This window comes from Cynocephalus volans, chromosome 6 (genome assembly GCF_027409185.1).
Source record: "Cynocephalus volans isolate mCynVol1 chromosome 6, mCynVol1.pri, whole genome shotgun sequence".
Lineage (NCBI taxonomy): Eukaryota > Metazoa > Chordata > Mammalia > Dermoptera > Cynocephalidae > Cynocephalus > Cynocephalus volans.
In genome coordinates this window covers 99,627,738-99,647,791 of record NC_084465.1, presented here as the reverse complement: position 1 = coordinate 99,647,791, position 20,054 = coordinate 99,627,738, and the positions used below count along the sequence as shown (strand labels likewise).

The 20,054-nt window shown below is 58.6% G+C and overlaps 3 protein-coding genes across 17 annotated transcripts in view; 1 reads left to right on the top strand and 2 right to left on the bottom strand.

The window, feature by feature from the left end:
* ANKS3 (ankyrin repeat and sterile alpha motif domain containing 3) overlaps positions 1–3,069 on the top strand; it is a 35,183-nt gene extending 32,114 nt beyond the window's left edge. For 4 of the 8 annotated variants that reach the window (XM_063099090.1, XM_063099089.1, XM_063099096.1 and 1 more), the window contains 6 exons: positions 560–701; positions 1,067–1,239; positions 1,562–1,647; positions 2,124–2,207; positions 2,465–2,556; positions 2,694–3,069. In XM_063099090.1, coding sequence (XP_062955160.1) covers positions 560–701; positions 1,067–1,239; positions 1,562–1,647; positions 2,124–2,207; positions 2,465–2,544 — 565 coding nt within the window. In that variant the 3' untranslated portion in view covers positions 2,545–2,556; positions 2,694–3,069. Of the gene's footprint in view, positions 1–559; positions 702–1,066; positions 1,240–1,561; positions 1,648–2,123; positions 2,208–2,464; positions 2,557–2,693 lie in introns of those variants that run through there. The other 4 variants (XM_063099091.1, XM_063099093.1, XM_063099092.1 and 1 more) reach the window with 4 other exon arrangements.
* A 285-nt stretch (positions 3,070–3,354) lies between these two features.
* NUDT16L1 (nudix hydrolase 16 like 1) lies at positions 3,355–7,332 on the bottom strand. 5 transcript variants are annotated; one of them, XR_010023853.1, is made up of 5 exons: positions 7,254–7,332; positions 5,978–6,757; positions 5,562–5,895; positions 4,690–4,912; positions 3,355–3,628 (listed from the first exon to the last, which is right to left on the bottom strand). XR_010023853.1 is itself a non-coding variant. In XM_063099724.1 (5 exons), exons 2-4 carry the CDS (start codon positions 6,128–6,130, stop codon positions 4,691–4,693), a joined length of 636 nt encoding a protein of 211 aa, XP_062955794.1. In that variant the 5' UTR covers positions 6,131–6,757; positions 7,254–7,332; the 3' UTR covers positions 3,355–3,628; position 4,690. The 5 variants fall into 5 exon arrangements, 3 of the variants coding, with proteins under 3 accessions (XP_062955794.1, XP_062955795.1, XP_062955793.1); XR_010023854.1 differs by having other exon boundaries at positions 3,355–3,625; XM_063099724.1 differs by having other exon boundaries at positions 5,635–5,895.
* A 1,435-nt stretch (positions 7,333–8,767) lies between these two features.
* Positions 8,768–20,054, bottom strand: part of MGRN1 (mahogunin ring finger 1) — a 47,989-nt gene continuing 36,702 nt past the window's right edge. For 2 of the 4 annotated variants that reach the window (XM_063099358.1, XM_063099360.1), the window contains 7 exons: positions 18,983–19,048; positions 18,798–18,848; positions 17,231–17,457; positions 15,975–16,098; positions 15,549–15,594; positions 14,513–14,611; positions 8,768–10,351 (listed from right to left, as the gene is read on the bottom strand). In XM_063099358.1, coding sequence (XP_062955428.1) covers positions 10,236–10,351; positions 14,513–14,611; positions 15,549–15,594; positions 15,975–16,098; positions 17,231–17,457; positions 18,798–18,848; positions 18,983–19,048 — 729 coding nt within the window. In that variant the 3' untranslated portion in view covers positions 8,768–10,235. The remainder of the gene's footprint in view (positions 10,352–14,512; positions 14,612–15,548; positions 15,595–15,974; positions 16,099–17,230; positions 17,458–18,797; positions 18,849–18,982; positions 19,049–20,054) is intronic. The other 2 variants (XM_063099359.1, XM_063099361.1) reach the window with 2 other exon arrangements.

Below are 20,054 nucleotides of genomic sequence, written 5' to 3'. Positions count from 1 at the left end.
TAAGAGCTGAACCTGACCGAAATTTACTGCACTTTACCATCCAAGCCTTCCCCTGGAAGTTACAAGCCATCAATAGACTCCAAAGAAGGTTTGGCTGGTTAGCTCAGTTGGTTAGAGCATGGTGCTAACACCAAGGTCTAGGATTCAATCCCTGTATCAGCCAGCTTCACAGCCCCCCACCCTCGCCCCACCAAAAGACTCCACAGTTCCAAAGTAGTTACATCAGATTCTGCCAGTGCAGTTGTCGTCTGGGTGGGGAGACAGATTCCTAATACTGAAAATCCCACCGTCTTCCCAGACTTCTCTCTGCTGGCTTACCTTTGAGCACCTCCTGAATAGACAGAGATGGAGCCCATGGCAGGGGAGTGGAACAGGTGTGGGAGGCTTTTTATGGCCCTTTGTTTCTGTCCTCTGCCCCAGGATCCCAGGGGACCCTTCCCTTTCAGAGCTAAGAGCTTTCCTAGGGTGATAGTGTTGGTGGCAGGATGGTCCATGGAATCCCCGTGCATACAGTGGCAGCAGGTGATGATCTGTGCCCTTCTCTAATTCACTCTTGCAGGTTGTTTGGGCCCAAAAGGAAGATGACTTCTGCCATCGCCCGCTGGCACAGCAGCGCCCACCCCCCCAGTGATGCCCTGGAGCTGGCCTATGCCGACCGGCTGGAGGCTGAGATGCAGGAGCTCGCCATCCAGCTGCACAAAGCAAGCAGGGAGCAGGGGAGGGCAGTGTCAAGAGCTGCACCCTTGCAGAAGAGGACACAGTGTGGAAGGGAGGGTGGGGGACATGCAAGGCAGGGCAGCACCTGGAGTCAGCCAAGGCAGCGTCATTGCTCACACACAGAGGAGAGCGACGCACAGGCGGGCTCCCTCGTACAGGCAGGATACTCAGAGAGCAGCATGCGGGGAGGAAGACAGATGGGGAGCAAGCGGCTGGCATGGGAACCGGAGTCTTAGGATAGGACCAAGGTGGAGAGAGGGGAAGAGATGGGGGCAGAGACAGATGGCAGACTCGCCCCTCTGGGAGGGAAAGAGCCAGCCCACATCCCAGCCTCACCCCCCACCTGCAGCGCTGTGAGGAGGTGGAGGCCATGCGCGGCCAGGTGTCCCAGGAGCAAGAGCTGCGGGCCGTGGTGGAGAGCTGTCTGCTGGAGCAGGATGGTGCCCGCAAGGCCGTCCACACCCAGCTGCAGGAGACCTGGGCCCTGGCCCGGGAAGCTGCCCTCATCCTGGACCAGCTGCGGTGAGTGGCTCTGAGCTGCCCAAGGCAGGTCCTTTCATCTGCCAACCAGGCTGCAGAAGAGCTCGTGCAGGTCCCAGGCACCCATCATCAATTCCTCCTGGTTTTCTAACCAAGAGGGGTTTTCAGGGCCTGGGGTCACTCACTGCCCCCACTCACCATTTGGTTCTGGCCCTTGGAAGACCCAGGCAGAAAACAAGGCCATGCATGGTCTCTCTCCTGCTGGTCAGTGCAGCTTCCTGGGGTGGCCAAGAAGCCCTCTGCGGGGATGTAGTGGGGAAGGGGGAGGCCTCTACCCTCACGTGCACTTGGTCTTGTGTCACAGAGCCTGTCAAGTTGAGCTGTCAGCCCGAGTGAGGCAGGATCAGTCCCCCAGTGTGGCCACCCTGGGCCCAGCCCTCCTGTCAGCTGGTAAGGGGAGCTTCTAGGCCCCAGGATTTCATCCAGCAGTCTCAGCGTGGTTATCACATGGGGACCTGAGCCCCTTCCTCAGCTGTGGTGGGAGGCACAGCTCCAACAGTGTTGGGAAAGGCCCTGGAGGTGTGGCTGACTGCACTGTCCAAGACCGCCAGTGACTTCTGCAGCCTCTAGTTTGGGTTAGGGCCACCCAAGGGCACAGCTTTGCTGCAGGCCAGGGACCCTCACACTTTCCTTCCTGGGGCTAAGCCCCTACCAGCAGTTAGTACGTTGATCAGCAGGCAGAAAGAGAAAACATTTTGATGGCACAAGTCTTTTTGGTCTTGTGGGCTCCCAAGTCGAGAGGGGTATAACAGGGGCTCCCCAGCCTTGATCGTTGGGAGTCACTCAGGCATTGATCCTAGGAGGGTCTCCTGGGCACAGGGGCTCAGGACACAGACTCCAAGCCAACTCAACCCTCTGCACCACAGACTCCAAAGGCTGGCAAGTGTCCCTGCAGGCCATGAGCCTCCCTGAGCTGTCAGGAGCCCTGGAGGACCACATCCATGAGATGGGTGAGTCTCCAGGAGGGGACAAGAGTGTGAAGGACCAGTGGCCAACACTTTGGTGAAGCTTGAGAGCCCCTAGTATTTCAGAGGGAGGCAGAGGGATCGTGACCAGCTCAGCCCCCTGGACAACCCCACCCTGCCCTACTGAGCAGGGGCTAGACAGGCTGAAGGCCACTCATTCCTCGTGTCCCGAGACCCCCTTTCCTCCCTGCTCCTGCTGCCCAGATTTGCCACAGAGCTCTAACTATCCACCACGTCCTCAGGGCGAGCACTATGCTCAGTGACCCAGAGCCTGGAGAAGCTGCAGGTGCTGAACGGGAAGGAGAAGTGGCGGGAGCCCTAGCTGGGAGGGATGGTGAGTGTCTGCCAGCCCTGAGCCCACATCCACAGCAGGACACAGGCGGGGGCAGCAGGATCTGCTCCAGGCAGCTGCCCACACATCCATCCACGTACCTCAGTCTTCCCTCCTCACCAGGGCCTTTTCCTTTCCAGAATCTGACGTTGGGTGATTGATCCACCCTGAAGTTGTGTGCCAGGAAGACAGGACGGCAGTGAGCAGGCAGCTGCAGCAGCTCAGGCCCCAGTCCGGGCCGGAAGATCAGGCCCCAGGGACCAGCCGGCAGACAGAGGCAGGACGGGGCTGCAGCCCCTGCCCAGGCAGCTCAGGCTAGCACTGAGGCAGGATGAGGACTTGTCACTCAGAACCTGGCAGTAAGGCCTAGAGCTCATGGACCACCCTGGCCCAGGCCAGGCAGGGCCTTGGGAAGAGAATGTATACATGCAGGCGCCACACTGAGGTTTGACTTTACAGGTGAGGACTAAGGCACCTGGAAAATGTCATTTTGTTGGAAAATAAAATTTAAGGTTACCTGGTGAGGGGCTCTGTTCTGGTCACATGATATGCAGTCCTGGCAGACAAACCAGTAGGGCCAAAGCCAAGCCTGCAGCCCCAGGGACCAGGGCTCTGGTGGACACCCCTGTGGCCCAGCCCTAGAATGCTTTGCGCAGAGCCACACTGACTCAGCGACCCCTCCTGCCCCCCTCCCCCTAGCTCAGGGTACCTTTGCTCCAGGAGCCCATCATTCCACAGAACCCGGCATGACTCAAGACAGGATCTGCTGTGGAAGCTAGGCATGTTCTCAGGCAACACGAGTGAGCCAGGTACGGGTGATTTATTTACACAGCAAATGCCTTCCCCACGGGAGGCTCTCCTATCGTGCTCCAAAGTGAAGTAGGGAGCACCGCCTTCCTTACCAGGCCACGCATGGGCTGTGGAGATTTTCCAATCGCACCACTGGAGTTTTCCAGATATGGGGCTGTAGGAGACCGCCAGTGGTGGCCTTCCTGTCCCGTAGTGGCTCTGCTGTTGTCACTCTGCACACTAAGCCTGTGCTTCCAGACCATCCCCTGGAGCTGCTTGCAGACTGCTGAGAATGGAGAAAGGCAGGTTTTCAAAGCAAAGGTAAGAGCAGCAGGCTCAGCCCAGGTGCAGCGAGAGCCACCAGGATCAGGAAAGGGAGCCTGACATTGACGGTCTCGGCACAGAAGCCACCAGAGGTCAGGCTGCTAGTGTCCCAGTAAAAACAAAGGGAGATGGACACTGTGGCCGGGGCAGCTCCTCCCTATGCACCACCTGGGACAGAAGGCCCAAGCTGACTCCACTCCACACAGTGCCCAGCGCCTGGGGACCCAGAGCCCCTCTTGGGCCCAGCTTCCGTGTCTAGGAGAAGGAAACCAGCACCTACCTGCCTTTAGGGTCTTGGTAGTAAGGGAGGAGGCACCTTCCCAGGCCCAGCCCAGGGCCTCCAATCCAGACCAAACAACACACAATGGCTGAAAAGTGACTTGTCTTTTTCTCCTTCAACAACTCCATACATAGCTGGGCCCCCAAAACTATCCTTGGGAACCAAGCCACGGTGAAGTAAAGCCAATTTGAAGCTTCATCCAAGTTCACACACCATGAATGAGAAAAGCTAACAAAACCCCGCAACAACCAAAACAGTATAACATTCTACCCCAAGCTGGCTCTTCTACAGGCTCTGGGGCTGGCTCAGGGGAAGGAGGGAGGATTGAGACAGAGGTGTTCTCCACCAAAACAATCACCTCCTAAACGGTCTGAGCTGTGCACCTACCCCTTGGAAAACCAGGAGATAGCTGGGGCTTCCCCCAGTCCATGAGGAGACTTGAACAGAAGAGGGTCTGAGCCTTGGGGTAGGAGAAAATGTCCTGAGCCTGAAGAGCCAGGCCCAGGCCGCCCACTGACCAACCTGAGTGGGCGGGCTGGGTCCCAACGGCCCGGCCACTGCCCAGTGACTGCTGGGGACAGTGGAGATAAGATGCCCACTAGCCCCCTGCAGTCAGAAGCGGTGTGCAACACAGATACACACTAGAAGACACACTTCCATAGGAATTCCAGGGCCAAGTCTCCTTGGCCCATGGGCAGAGATACAGCCCAGGAAAGACGACAGACAGCTGGCACAGGAACCACCTCAGGAGGAAGCTGGGAGCAGCTTTTCCAGGGCTTTCTTCTGCTTCTCTGTGGCCGCAGCCAAGGCCTCAGCCAGCTTCTCCTCGGGCATCATGTTGAGCACCTTGAGGGCGAAGAGGAGCTGGTACTTGGCGGTGCTGATGAAAGCATTGCTCAGGAAGTTGGGAAAGCCCCCGACTCGGTCTTTCTGGGTGTACAGCGGGACCCGCACGAGGCCCAGCACCTGCATGGACAGGAGGCCAGGGTTGGGGCCAGGGCCTCCACGCAGCCGGCACACCCCTGGCAGGAGACCTGTATGCTACAAGGTCAGGGCAAAAGCTGCCAGTTTTGCCAAGAACACAATGGTAGACCCAGCAGGGTCTGGCAAGGGGGAAGTCAGCCAGTGCCCTTGGAGCAGTGCAGCCCCCTCATCCCCAAGCAAGTCTTGAGGCCAACCCCATGCACTCCCCATCCTCTTCCCTAAGGCTGGCAAGAAGCCTCGTATGTCACTCTTCCCAGTCCACACCCCATGCTCCCAAACACCCCCAGTCTCACCCCCAGCCCTTCCAGACCACAAAACCCACAGATCCCATGAGCCTTCATACCTGCTCCCTCCCCCGCCATGACATTCCCAAGCCCTACAAGCCCCATTTCTGCTCCTCAGTTCCCCACCTCCCCGAGCAGGCACCGCTCCCATCCCAGCCTCCCCAGTGCCCCCGCTCCCCACTCTCAGGATTGGCAATGGCAGGCAGCAAGGCGGACGGAACACAGCCCTGAGGGAGCCCAAGCCCCCCTCTCCTCGCCTCCCGACCCCGAGCCCCTCTCCCCACCCACTGCCGGGGACAGCGACGCCCGCCCAGCCCGGCCAGGGGACGCTCAGGGAGACGTGTTACCCATCGGCGCCTTCCGCGGGGCCAGAGCCAAGCCCGGGGCGGGGCGGGGGCGGGGCCCGGGCAGCGGCCCCACCTCCAGACCGTGGTCGCGCGAATGCACCGCGCTGATCTCCACGGCGTGCAGCTGCTCCAGCGTCAGCTGCCGCGCGTACAGGTGCGCCACGACGCGGTGCGGGCCCTCGGTCAGGTGCGAGCTCAGGTAGTCGGCCTCGGTGAGGCGCAGGCAGCCCAAGCCCAGGCCCAGCACGCGGTTCAGGCCGTCCTCCAGCGACCAGAAGCGCCGGTCCACGAAGCCCCCGGGGAAGCCCAGCAGCCCGTCGAAGCGCATCTGCATCTGAAGGGAGCGCCGGGTCACGGGAGCGGTGTCGGCCGGCGCCCCGGCCCGCCCCCGCGCCCGTCCCCGTCCTCGTCCTCACCAGCACCGAGAAGCGCATGGGGATGCGGCCGAAGAGCTGCCCCGGGTTGGCGGCGTACAGCATGGCGTGGCACGAGTGGCTCCAGCCCGGCCCCAGGCGCATCGCCTCCTCGCGGCTGATCTGCTTCAGCTCCGGTACCGCCGCCGTCGACATCTTAGCACTGCCCCCGATGTCCGTCCGCCGCCGCCTAAGTGCATGCGCGGGCCCGGCCAATCCGCGGGCGGCCGCGCGCCTGGGTTCCGCCCCCCCCGCCAATTGCCGGCGCCCTGACGCGTCGTTGAGAGGCGGAGGGGGCCGTGTGCAAAGGCAGGGGGCGGTGCGCGCCCCAGAAGTCACCCAATAGCCGCGCGCCCAGAGCTGCGGCTCTGCCTGCAGCCCTAGAAAACTTCAACTCCCAAGATGCAACGCACCAGATGGTGCGGACCAAGCATCCTCGGTGCTCACGCTGTCCTCAATCAACTTCTCCGTGGGCACCCAGAGGGGACAGCCGGGAATCCCGACACTTACTGCACCTTCGATGGTGCCGGCTCCCTTTTCCTTCAGTGGTTTCTCCCTGGGAGGCCGAGCCGGCCCGCGTGGCCCTGTCCACCGCGACGTCGCCCCTGTGCGACCACACGAGCCAACGAAGCTCAGGGCCTTTTCTCTGCCAGGCCCTGCCCCTCGGGTCCCGGGGCGGGCGGGGGGCACCTGCCTCCGGAAGTCTTCAGAGCTCGTTACTCGGCTGAGACCTGAGCTCACAGGGTGACGACCTCCCCGTCCTGGGCCACTCTGCTGGTCTGCCTACTCCAGAAAAGCAAAGACAGCAGGGCCTCAGAGCTCCGACTGTCCCACAGCCCCCGAGTCCACGCTCAGCCCTGGCAGCTGGGGTGGATGGCCAGGAGCTCTGGGGCTCCCTCCCTGGACCTAGCCTACTGGGGCAGGAAGTGACATAAATCCACGGGCTGGAGGCTTTCCAGCCCAGTGCCCCAAGTGCCCTCCCGGCCAGGCACAGTATACCAGGCACTGTTGGGGGAAGCTTACCAACGAGGATCCTTGGCCTGAGAGGGGGCCAGGACTTGCCTAAGGGTACCCAGCAGTTGGTGACAGAGCCAGAATCCCACCCTGTCTCTTATCCAGTTTCCACAACAGAAAGTTGCCTGATTCTGCAAGGGAGTGCCTTGGGGTACTAACCCCATGTTCATTCTAGAGAAGGAAGTTGCCAGGGCTCAGAAGCATCAGAAACACTATCCAAGGGAGAGGGATGGGGCCCCCTGAACCCCACAATGGCCAGGCTCACCTCACCACCTGCTTGGCCCGAGCGCCATTTTCCTCTTCCCCACAGTGGACATGGATTTGCTGAGTGAAGGAACCCTCCCCTCCTCGCATGCACTTGTAGGATGGGTGCCCAGGGCTGGGGCTGCAACCTCGTGAGAGACTTGCAGTCAGACCAAGCTCCATGGCACAGGTAAGGCTCCCCTGAATGAAGCCGAGCAGGAGGAAAGGAGAGGCAAGCAAAGGGCGGGTAAGGGTTTGCAGGATCCACCATGACCATATCTGAAGGGAAAGGTTCCCCCCATCCAAAGAGGGCCCCACCTCCAGGCAGTCCAGCACAATCTCAGCCCAGGAGGAAAGGCTCCCCTTGCTCCAACCCCTCCCCAACATCAGACATTAATAAAGGGGCGGGCTCTGCTGGGAGAAGTGCAGAGGGAAATCTGATTCAGCCCACATGGGAGCCTGTCTGACATGCTGAGCACCTCTCCACTCACACTGCAGGGCCATGGGTGGCAGGCCTTCCCTGGGGCAGGGACCAGTGGTCCAAGAACACCACAGCCCCCTCCACCCTCATGAGCTTGAGTCAAAGAGGGGTGGTGGAGGCAGCTTGAACTGTGTTTGCACAGGAGCTGGGGGCCCTGTGGTGGAGGTCCTGTGTCACTGACCATCCCCTGCTGGGAGGCCAGTCCTGGGCAGAGGCCCTGGGCTCGGCTCCAGCCTCTAAACCCATCATCTCTGAGCAGCTAACCCATTCCTTCAATCCTTTCTCCACATGACAGCCACGGGTGATGCTCCCCTGCTTACAAACCTCTGCTTAAAAGAAAACTGACTGCCCCTTGTAAAAAATCCAATCACCTCTCAAGGTCTTCAAGTCTCTTCCCCCAGCAGCCCTCCCTCATACTCCAGCCAGTGGGCTTCTTTCCACCATGGACACATGAGGGTCACTCCTGTCCCAGGCCTTTGCACTTAGCACTGCTCCACGGCCCTCTCATCCTTCAGGGCTTCAGACGTTTCCTCGAAGACTTCCCTGACCACATGGATAAATTAAGTCTCTCCTACGACTTCATCTCATCACCCACCGACTTCCTTCCTAACAGTAACCAAATGTCAAGACTTTGATTACCTATTCTGCATCCCACTGACTGTAATGCATGCACCCAGGGGCCTGGGCCTTATACGATTTGCCCTCCCCTGGCACACAGCAGATACTCAGTAAACATCTGTGGGATGAATCAGTGATGGAGATGGGGATCAGAGGCCTGAGCTCCTGAAGAGGGGAGCCAAATCCCAAGAGTCTGGCTTCCCTCCATCCAGAGGACCAGCACGGATGACAGTGAAAACAGTAATAACAGCAGCGAGGGCATGCACTCTCTCATCTAATCCTTGCCCTTGCCTGGAAGTCATACTGTTGCTGCCCTCCTACACACGAGGAAACCGAGGCAGAGGCCATATGCTGACAGGGTGGGGGAGCCACCACTCATCACTCAGTGTCCTGCCTCTGGATCAGGAAACAATGACCAGAGGAAGCAGTGGACAAGATATTGCTGCATGATTTTATTACTATAAATATACAGTAAAAATGAACTAAAACGAGCCAATCAGAATACATCAAGTGATAGCACATATAAGTCCAAGACAGGCCAGTCCTCATTCATCCTTCAAAGTACTAGCGCCAACGCCAATGGCGAGAGGCCAGGGCACAGGCGGGGGCAGAGGGGTGTGGGAGGGCGACAACCCGCCCATGTGTGTGCATGTGTGTGTACACGTGAGCTCACAGGAGCCAAGAAGGGAAGCTGGCCTGGGTGCATGAAGACCACGTTCCACTCACAGGCTCGGCCCAAGAACCAGTCCTCCACTGTTGGGTTTCTCTCCCAAGCGCCCTGCCAGGCAAAGCCAGGGCTCGGAGCAACCACAAGACTCAGGGAGGGTGCTGGGTGGGGCCCAGGACTGTGCAGGGTCCTGTGGACTGCTGGGGGCCATCCCACCACCATCCTTCCCACAGGGGTGGGTGCAGGGCAGCTCCCTGACAGGCTCAAAGCCCTGCTGGGGCAGCTCTGGCCTGGGGCACCAAGGCCAGGCACCTCCTCTGCCTTTCTGTTGTTGGAGGTTTAAAAAGGCAAGGTCACCTTAGAAGCAAAGCATCATGGCCAGACCCCTGCTCCCCCAGGCAGGTCCTGCAACAGGAGCCCAGACAGAACAAAGCAAGGAGAAATGCAGAGGGACCTTTAAATGGTGAACAGGGAGCCAAGGAAACCACCCAGTGTGCTCCCTGGCAGGTGGACGGCAGGGCCACAGGCTGTATAGCTCCCCCCCCTCCACGTGGGGTCTGACGAGGTAAGCAAAGCCAGGACCCAGCAGACACCGGCCGGCTGCCTCCACACCTCGGGCAGGCCCGGCACCGCTCCCACACCCCTGGCTGCCCAGGGGAGGGCCGGAGCAGGGAGGGGCAGCAGACAGCAGAGTGGCTGGGACAAACACGGCCGATGGCGGAAAGCAGCTGCAGCAGCGTGCATGAGGGCAGGCGGACAGACACCGTTTCCTTCATTGACTGTAAGTCGGCCCCATGTCCTCCCAGAGCATCTGTGAGGACAGCACTTCACCCACTAATAAGTTCTCTTTCTGCTGGTTTAAGTTCTTGGGGTGCCAACCCACTGCCAGGTGGGTGCTGGGTAAAGCCAGTCCAAGCTGCTCGTGGGCAGTCACCCCCCAGCCCTCGCACCTCAGCTAACAGGGCACTTGGGGGACACCCCAGCGCGCAGTGCCTGGCACAGAAAGCTGCTGTCCTTCACCTTGAACCATTGACAAATACATCAACTGTAGAAAAAGGGTTTGTAGAGGGGACAGTCCACTGTGCTCTTAGATCGAGGGTCACCATGGCACCTCAGAACCTGGTGGCCTTACTGGGTGTGCAGACAGTAGAGGGAGCCAGGGTCACGCTGGGGTTTGGGGCAGCCCCTCGGCAAAGTCCAGGCAGCTGAGGGTTCCAAGCTGCCACCTGGCCAGGATCTCAGAGTGGTGTCAGCTCTGTGGTACCAGGGTCAGGACTGGGGCCGCCCAGCGGAGGCCAGGGGGGACCAGTGGTGGTGCTGAGGCTGCAAGGTGTCTCCATGGAGGTGGACCATCCTGAGGTGGGGCAGAGGGAGAAAGGGTCAGGCTCAGCCACGCAGTCCCCATCACCTGCTCCCACCAACCGTGAGCCCAAGGACAGGGCTACTCTCACCCCACACCTGTCTGTGGCAGGAACAGCAGATTCGATCAGATGTGACCACACAGAATGCCCACTGCCCCGGGCACCTGACCGTGGAGCCACAGCCCAGGACAGTGCATGGTGGTGCCCTAGCTGCTGGCCCCTCTGGGTCTCCTGCCCTCACCCTGGTCTGAGATTCCCTGATCTGAGCAGCTACTATCCTGAAAAGAGCTTTATGACTGGGTTAGGTTAGATCTCGGTCAACCCCAGAACAGGGTACGTGGGAGCAGAGCTTGAGATGCTCAGAGTGGCCCCGTGGGCAGCTTCCATGAGGTGGAAGCAGGGGCCTCAGGAGCTTGCCTGGCGGTCCACACAGGCCTCTTCTGATTGTTCCCTACTGTCACCACCACAGTGCCGCAATGCCATGAGGCCCTCTGTCCCTGGACAGGGTCTGCCCCCTGGGGCTCAGGTAATGGGACCCTTAGGGCTGCCCCCAGACTTGGCTGGCCATACCCTGGGTGAGGAGCGACTGTGCAGGGTACAGCTGTGCCACTGCAATAGGCCATGACACCCTATTCAGGTCTGCCTGAGCTCCTACTTCTGCAAGCTTTACGTAAACCCAAACACCCAAATGGTATCTCTCACCGACGTGGAGGCTGTGGCTGACTTTATAAATACAGTGTTGTTGTTCTTTCAGTAGAGGGATGATATTTGTCAGAAGAAATGTTCAAGGACAGGAAAGATCTGTGTGGGGACGTAGAAGCAGCTGCCAACCACCCCAGCCTGGCTCAGGTCGGCCGACAAAGATAGGCCCGCAGCTCAGAGACTGGGAGGCCACCTGGGGCATTCCCCAGACAGGCTGCACAGGCCTCACGGCCACAGTGGCCCGAGTCCTGTGGGGACACCCTAGCCACAGATCAGCAGATGTCCCAGAGCTGCTCACAGGGTGTGCACTCAGAACCTTCAGAGGGTCCCCACTGTTTGCCTGTTTCTGAGTGATGGCACTCTTTGAGCTGCCTTCAGTAAGAGGTCCACGTAGGCCATACTGGGAGAGGGCACCTCCCTGTCCAGTGGGGCACCAACCTCATGGGGCCCCCTAACAGACTGCTCAGAGTGTGCCGGTGTCCCAGAGGTTCCAGAGGCTGGAGGGGCAGGTTAGTCAGCAGCACCAGTGGGCTTACAGTAGAAAGGCACAGCAGTGCACAGGCTACTGTCTGCCAAGCACACGGTGACATTGGGGCCACGGAGCCATGCAGACAAGTGGAGGAGGTAGCAGGGAATGGGGGGGGGCTATGTAAGTGGATGCTCTCTGCACAGGAAGCAAGACGGTCTCCACACAAGACCAGAGACCCCAAGAGGACAGACTTCCTCCAACAGACAGGGCCTCCCACTGCCTGGGACATACTATTTTCCTATTTGTTCCTTAATGCCACAGCCAGAAAACAGGAGCAGATCTTGCTGAGTGCCCCAACACATTTACTGGGACCATTGGCAACTCGGCTGTGCTGTCCTGGAGCAAGGCCTGGCCTCAGGCTGGAGTCGTACCCTTTGGACGTGGCCCAGTGTCTCCTCAAGGTTTCCTGGTCCCCAGGTGCTGCCTGGGCAACCCTGATCCTCCAGGCTCCTGCTTCCTGCTGGGGATAGTGGCTCTGGCATGCCTCGGCTGTGTCACCATTCTGGGGACCCTAAAGTCTGGAAAAGCCCAACCAAGCCACCTAATCCAGATGGAAAAACCTCCAACTCCAAAAGTCAGGACTCTCCAGGGCTCAAGTGCAGGGGCCTTGGAGAACTCTGGATTCAGAATTCAGGCCCTCAGGAAAACATGGATGCGGATGAAGACAGGAAAATTGGAAGGACCCCCCGCCCCGGGGTGGGGGAGAAAGGGACAGCTCCTCTTTCCAAGGATGCCCGTCAGAGCCACCTGAAGTGTGTATAAAAGGAGGTCACGTGCCAGCTTACTCCTCTTTACCAACAGAGCAGGGAGAGACAGATGGAAGCTAAGTTAGCAAGCACTCGCAACAGACCAGCACATTCCATGGCAGAGACACCAGCTTAGGACAAGATGAGGGCTGTCAAGAAGCAAAATGTGCACACGTGTTGATGCTGCAACGAAAGAGAAGCAAGAGCTGGAGACAGAGCATCTGGGCATTGCTGTAATGCGGGGGACATGGTGGCTCTGTCCCTTCCTCCCACTGCTCAACTGCTCAGCCTAGGTCAGGGCACCGAGGGCACATGTGTGGGCGCAGCTCCACCTCTGGTTTCAGGAGCAACGGCTGGGAGCTGGACAGGGCTGACCCCAAGGCAGAAGCCCACAGAATGCTGGGCACCTAGACTTTCACCATTTTATGGATTTTTCTCCAACCTCCTTTTTTTCCATCTACCCATCTACAAGGGACACTGAATTATTCTTTAAAGAGAATGAGGGTACCAGCCAGCTGCCAAAAAAAAACCCTCTCTCTCTCTCTCTCTCTCTCATGTAAAGGGGGGGAAACCAACAAGAAGAACAAGAGGACACGTGTGTGTGTTCACATTTTTAAAACACACACTGATGCTGGGAGATGCTCACGATCTCCGTTAAGTGAAAAAAGCCAGTAGAACAGAGTGTGCCGCCACGTGGATATAAAAGACACAGAAACATGTGCAGGATACTGGTGTGCCGTCAGCAGGAGCTCAGACCTGAGGACGTGCAGGAGATACAGATGGACGCTGGCAGGGCCGCCCTCTGCAGTCTGCACTGCAAGCATCAAGAAACAGCCAACCCTGTGCAATGAGCAGCCCAGGAGCAGTGACACGGCCCCTCCTCTCCCACTTCCACAAACTGCCTCTGCCTGTGGACCTAAAGAAGGCCTGAGACGCTCACTTGGGGCTAGGGTACGAGAGCAGGTGTGCTAGTCTCACCTGTGGGCAGGGGCCGAGCCAGCCACGCTTTGCAGATGCTGCCATCAGTCAAGGTGCCCCCTCGGGCTGCCCTGCAGGATCAGAACTTACACCTGTGGCTCCAGGAAGCCTGGTCTCTCTCCTGACTATCTCCCTGCTTCTTCCTCACACTTTTGATCAGAATGAAATCTTTGAGACCCTTTGAAAGGATTTAACTTGATTTCATGTCACTTTAAGATGTGCTGGCCCTATGCGTGGCTTCTGACTTGGGTCTGTGTTCTGGGTAGGCCACTGCGGGCCAATTAGACCACCAGCGCCTGCTCCCCCAAGCCTAGTGAGCCTGGCACCCCGCTCTACCTGCACAGGACCCTGCTCATCCAGGAGCCGGGCAGGGACAAGAGGCCCATCCAGCCAAAGCATGTCACAATGGCCCAACACCCAGGCCACCGGGGACCCTGGAAGACCAAGCAACGGCATGTTCCAGGCCACATGGGGGAGCCAGGCTCCCTAAGCAGCTGCTTCTGGGGTGATCTCTGAAGGTGATGTGACTATCAATTCTGATTCTAGAACCTCCGATGGCCTTCTAGAAGGCACTGGCACCACATGAGCCCCTGAGGAACTTATACCACCGGAGCAGGGAGCAAAGGAGGTGATGACATGGGCCTTGAGCCTTTGGAAAAGGGGACAGAAGGAAAGCAAGCCCATTCCCTACTACTCTTGCTGCTCTCAGCCTCACCGCACCCAGTGCACCCAGCCTGTCCTCTGCGCCCCAGCCTGGGACAAGCTGCTTCACCTGGACAGGTGGCCCAAGTCTGGTGTGGGTTCCCCAACTCCCAGCAGGGCCTGGGACAGAGGCCCTACTGCTAGTTCTCCTGGCACCTGGCCTGGGGCCTGCTGGGCCCATGGTAAGGACCAAAGATGAAGGGAGACAGGCGGTCCCACCTAGGACCAGACCTGACCACCTGGCCCTGAGCAGGAGGTAGACAGTGAAAAGAACTTCCCTCAGTGAGCAGCCTCCCGCCTTCCAGAGGCCAAGCCAGCTTCAGGGTGAGAAGAGGCCTGGGGCACAGGCTCCCCCTAAAGAGGGATGCCTTGCAGATCTGGTCCTGGCCTGGGTCCTGCTTTGGGGTCTAGGAAGGAGAGCAGCTTAGAGCCAGGGAAAGGAAACAGGCTTCCCTGGGAAGGCAGAGCAGGCCCACCCCCAGGCCTGCAGGTGTTACCTGGCAGACAGATGTCGGCAGGTGGACCTGGCTGTCCGTGGCTGCAGTGCTCAGGGCTGCTGTCCTGTAGGACGTTCTCGATGGATGGCACTCGGCTCCCTAAAGCAGGCAGAGGGCAAGGTCAGGGGCCGACAGGCGGGGGCCCTGGAGCATGCCTCTCTTCTCCAGGGGCTCTGCAGCTGCTGGAGCCCTTGGCCTAGGCTCAAGCCCGACTCCACCCAATGTCTCAGCTGCTCTCCAGAGACCCCAAAAGTGGACGCTTTCTTTGCTTCTTTTCTTACCCTCTTTTCCATCCTCCAGTGTGGGGCTTTTTTGCTTTTACTATAAGAAAATTACAAATCCACGCTTCAAAGGTACCAAGTGTTGCCTGTCCCCTGCTTCTCCCTGCAGACACGCAGAGGGTACGTGGCCCTCTGAGCCTGCTGCCCTGCCCTCAAGGATGAACTCTCACACATACAGCTGGTTTACCCCCTCTCCGGCATTCAGGCCTTAGCTGGGGACCTGCACTTCTCAGTACTGCCAAGGGGGTCCTAGTAGGTGAGGTAGGGTCCCTCTGGCAGGGGGGCTGGCCCTAATGCTGCCAGGAACCCTACAACCCGAGCGAGCCAGGGGGTCTCTGGCCCCTGCATGTGCTTCTGCGCAGGCAGAAAGGAGTGCAGGTGCCTCAGGAAAGCTTAGCCTGTCCAGATGTAGGGAAACTGAGGCCCCGAGGCAAAGGGGCTTGCTCAGTGCCACGTAGCCGAGCACAAGCCAGGGGAAGACCCCAGCTTCTAATTCTCTACTCAGGAACCATCAGCCCTCAGAGCAGAAATGCAGAGAGACGCAACCTGGACAGCACACTGCTTCCACCCAACCCAGGCCCCTACCTTGGGCACCCCACTCACACCCAAGCCTTGGTTTCCTCGTGTGTCCGATGGTGACACTGGCGAGGAATGGCTACAGCCACCGTGAGGCCGGGAGGGCCCTCTTCCCACTTGCAGCCAGGGCCACAACCCCTATAAAAGTCTCCAGGCGCCTGAGGGAGGAGGGGGCTTACCTTGCTTCAGTGACGGCAACTTGTCAACCTCTTCTGTGATGAAACTCTAGGAAACAAAGAGCAAAGTCCACCTGGAGCTCGGGTGCAGGGCTGCTGATGACCAGGGGCTGAAGGGGGCTGAGCTCCTGCGACCAGGCGGGAGGAGGATGTGAAGGGCGGCATCTGATACTCCGTGTCACCATCGCCAGGCACCAGGCCTCACCTGTAGCCCCTCTTACAACCCTCATAGGGACTCCACCGAACAGTACCCCAGATGGTACCCATCCCACAGATGAGGAAACAGGCTGGGGAGTCACACAGCTTGGCCGAGGCCCAGAAGTGCAGGAGCGTCCTGGCATGCAGTGGGACTGGGTCTGATTTCAGTGCACATGGACTGGAGAAGATTGGCAAGAGCAGGTGGCTCAGCTTCATGTGGGGGAGCCTAACCTCTGGGGAGCTGCTTTCCCGCAGTGCCAGCTCCACGCCGCTCAGTGGGGGAGGAGCATCTGAGTCCTCAGAGAGCTTCTCCTCATCCTCTTCATGGATGGGGGACGATGGGGACCGCAGGGTGCTGGGGACAGAGGAGGGGGAGGCCAGGTAGGCTGGAGGATGACTGGACAAGGAAAGCCAGCCCCGCCCAGATAGACTGCCCAGATGCCACCTGGGGGTAGCCTTGTAAACATCTGCCAGATTCCATGGAAAAGATGCTCCCAGGGAGCTGTGTTTATCAGCAAAGGACTGAAACTAACCCAAATGCCCAACAGCCATCAATGTCAACACAGATGCACACTGACAGAGAGGCCCCATCTACAGGTACATGGGAGCAGACCTGAACATCTTTTTATTTCTAGAAAGAGAAAAAGAAACACTGATGGCAGACCCCAGGGTGGGAAATAGCAGGAGACAGACCCATATTTCTTTCTGCATCTTTGGGGTTGTTTCCCTATGTAGACACACTGCAGGGGTCCTGGGGTTGGTACTGCAGAGCCTGCACCTCCCTTGTACTTTTCTGTTAAAAATCTAACATGCATGTGGTCATGCAGGGCTGGTTGGCCACTCCTTGCAAGTCTCCAAGGGAACCATGACTGACCCTTGGCCAGCTCCAGGAACATGGCCCTGGAAGGTTCTTGGTGTTAGTGATGGAAGATGCTATAATCCTCTGGAAATGGACCACGCCCACGAGCTGGTCAGGTGTAAACAGCAATATCAAGGATGTGCACCAGTTTCACTGTTGGGGTGCCGAGTTTCGGCTGTCATCTTGGTGGCTTGGCAGGACACGCCTATGTGGCCATTCCCCATAAAGTCCAGAACCCTGAGCTCAAACGGGCTCCCCAGGGCACCTGCCCCGGTGGCAGAGTGCCCCCACGTGGCCTGAGACAGGGAGGATGTCAGAAGCCTCTGGCCTCCACCAATGCATCTTTCTGGCTGTTTTTGCTCTGTATTCTTTGCTGTAACAAACTTTATCCATGAATTTAACCTGGTACTATGTCTTGTGAGTCTTTCCGGTGAATCACCAAACAAAACATGAGAAAACTATTTGAAACCACGAGTAAACCTGCCTTGCGCTTCTTACACGCTATCCCACACATGCATGTACGCACACGCACATGTACACACACACACACAGGCACCAAGCCCACAAAGGACAGGTGTGGTAGGCTCCCACTCGCCCTTCCCGAGAGGAGCACCAGGCTCGGGCTCACCTGTCAGGAGACTTGCTCCGCGGCTTGCCCTTCTGGTGGCTGCTTTCCATGATTCGGTCGATCCCAGCCAGCGGACAACTGGCCTGGGACAGACCATCCGAGATGCCCGAGTAGGTGATTTCTTCGTAAAGGGGGGCTGAGGGGATGGCTGGGGAGACAGTCCGCAGGCCGTTGAGTGCCTCAAGCAGGGAGATGGGCTCGTAGCCAGGAGGGACACTGTCAGAGCTCTGCAGGGATAAGGGCAGTGAGGAAGGGCTGGTCCAGCTCCCTGCCTGTGGCCCCTGCCCAGGGCCACAAAGCCCCAGTCGCAGAACTCGAGTCCCAGGGATGTTCCACTCCCCAGACCCTCTTTCTGACAACTGCTGTCCACTCTACCTTCCAAGGACTCAGATCCCCCTGTTGGAGGGTGGCAAGAGCTCCCTCGCAGCATTGGAGACATCCCTGCCCAGGGCTCCCCTGCCATCAACTCCAGCACATGCCCCAGAGACCCAAATGCCCCTGTTGGTGCCCAGGATGCTGGGTGAGAAGAGGTCTGGCAAAAGCCACCCACCCCCACCTCGGCCAGCCCCTACCTGGCTTCTGTTCCTGCCTTGCTGGGGTGCAGAGAGGGGGTTAGTGACAGAAAGGAGAACTCAGGAGCAGGGAAGTGCAAAGCCATGCCAGAGGCAAGAGAACCTTTGGAAATGCGGTGTTCTAGGCCAGGGAATCCTGGCCTCCTGGGAGCTCTGCCTGACCCCAGCCTCTGCCGGGCTGATGTGCTCTAGGCCATTCTAATGGACACCCGGGAGAGGAGCCACTGCCTTCCCCTCGTGGGAGTGAACCGCACTGACAAGGCTGAGACACAGAAAGGGCGTAGGTACAGGGGCACTGCGAAGGGTGCGTGGCTGCCCCGCCCCCGCCCTTGCTCTCATGAAACCACCAAGGGGCAAAATGCTCACTGCCTGAGATTCGGCCCAACCAAGCCCCTGGAAGAAGGGGGAGATGGAGTCGGGGCATCCCTGGGGACCACAGGGTTGGGGGCGCCAGGCCCACGGGGTTGTTCTGGACCTGTCTACTCCACCTTTGCTCCCACACCTGCTTTCAATTTAAAGGTGGCTACCTCCTCTGAACCTCTTGCCCCTCTAAAAAGGACTCTCCGGGCTGACTCCCTGGCAACTTCCACCTCCCTAAGCCACACTAGGGAGCACAGGGCTCAACTGGGTCTGCCCAGGGCAGTGGAGGCTTCGGGTGGAGGCCCAGCCCAGTGGGAACGCACTCTCTGGTCCCCCCACCTGCTCCCTGGGGTACAGGGAAGATGCAAGAAAATCAAAGTCATCAGTCCCAAAGAGCTGCAATCTGGAATCAAGGACAGAGGGGCAGGCAAGACCGGCAAGCAAGTGCAAGGGAGGCTGTGTGCACAAAACAGCTGCAGCGTTAGCTCCACCTTCACATCCATTCCACTGCCAGCAAGAAAAAAAAGGGAAACAAGGCCACTTGGGGACCACGGCAGAGGCAAAGATGGCGCAGAGGCCACAGGCGTCGCCCACCAGGCAGTGGGACAGGCGTGGCTGGCTTTTTGCCAACAGACCTGAGCTTCGATTGTTCCACCAAACTCCCTTCCTGGGCAGGGACTCCGGGACTGGGGAGAGTGGATTTGACAGATCACGTTAATCGAACATTAGCCTGGGGTGAAAATGACTTCTCATCCTTGTCTTTGGCTTAAAGATTAGGGCATGGGGCAAAATAAGTAGCCATAGGACTAAACACACTTACTGTTTCCCTTTTAGGTTTCTTGCTGGCCAGGGAGGCGGGGTGCGACTTTGATTTTTTAAAGGGACACTGTCAAGATAAAAATCATACGTTTTACAACTACCACCCTCCCCATGCAGCGCTAGAGGTCATGGACAGGGTCTCTCTAGGGACGCCGTGACCCAATGCTTCAAAAGCTAATGTGCACGGGGCTCTCAGGGACTGTGCAGCTTCTGACTCAGAGGTCTAGGGGTGTCCACACATCTAAGCAGTTCCCAGGAGCTGTGCTCTGGTGCCACTAGGAGTGGTGTCCCCATCCCCAGTGCCTGCCCACCCATGGTCTGGGTCACCCCAGAGTAGCAGGTGTTGGCCAAGGCTGACCACTCCCCAAAAGTGGGCCCAGCCGGGTGCAGGCTGGGACCCTGAGGGCACCCAGTCAAAGGCTCTCCACCAGTGCTGGGCACCTTTATCAGGCTGGGCCCTGCCTCGGAAAGTTCTCACCAACATCTAATTCCTAAAGACAAATGGGGAGAAACACCAACCCCACGATTATCTTAATGCAATCACTGGAGGAAATGGCTGATTTGGGCTCTTTCTGGCACTCCATGGAAACAGCTTGGACCTGCGAGGGGAAGGCAGCTCCCTGAGAAGGCGCCGGCCCTTCTGGGGCGTGTGGAGGCTGGACACACGCCAGGCCCCAGCCGCCCTACACTGTGGGAGGCGGCTCAGCTTGCTTGGGATAGGAGGGTCAAACATAGAGGGACTTGGGCCGAGCCGGTGGCGCACTCGGTAGCGTGCTGCGCTAGCAGCGCGGCGACGCTCCCGCCGCGGGTTCGGATCCTATATAGGAATGGCCGGTGCACTCACTGACTGAGTGCCGGTCACGAAAAAGACAAAAAAAAAAAAAAAAAAAAAACATAGAGGGACCTGCCTGACCCACAGCCACCAGGACAGAAACTGGGAGGAACAGAAACAAGCGACAGTAAACCCCGCCACCACCTGAGCACCCTTCAGTCAATCCCTGTGAAAATGGACTCTCCTTTCAGGGAAAATCACACCTGGTCCTCTTTCTGCCAAAAGATGGAAAATGTACAGC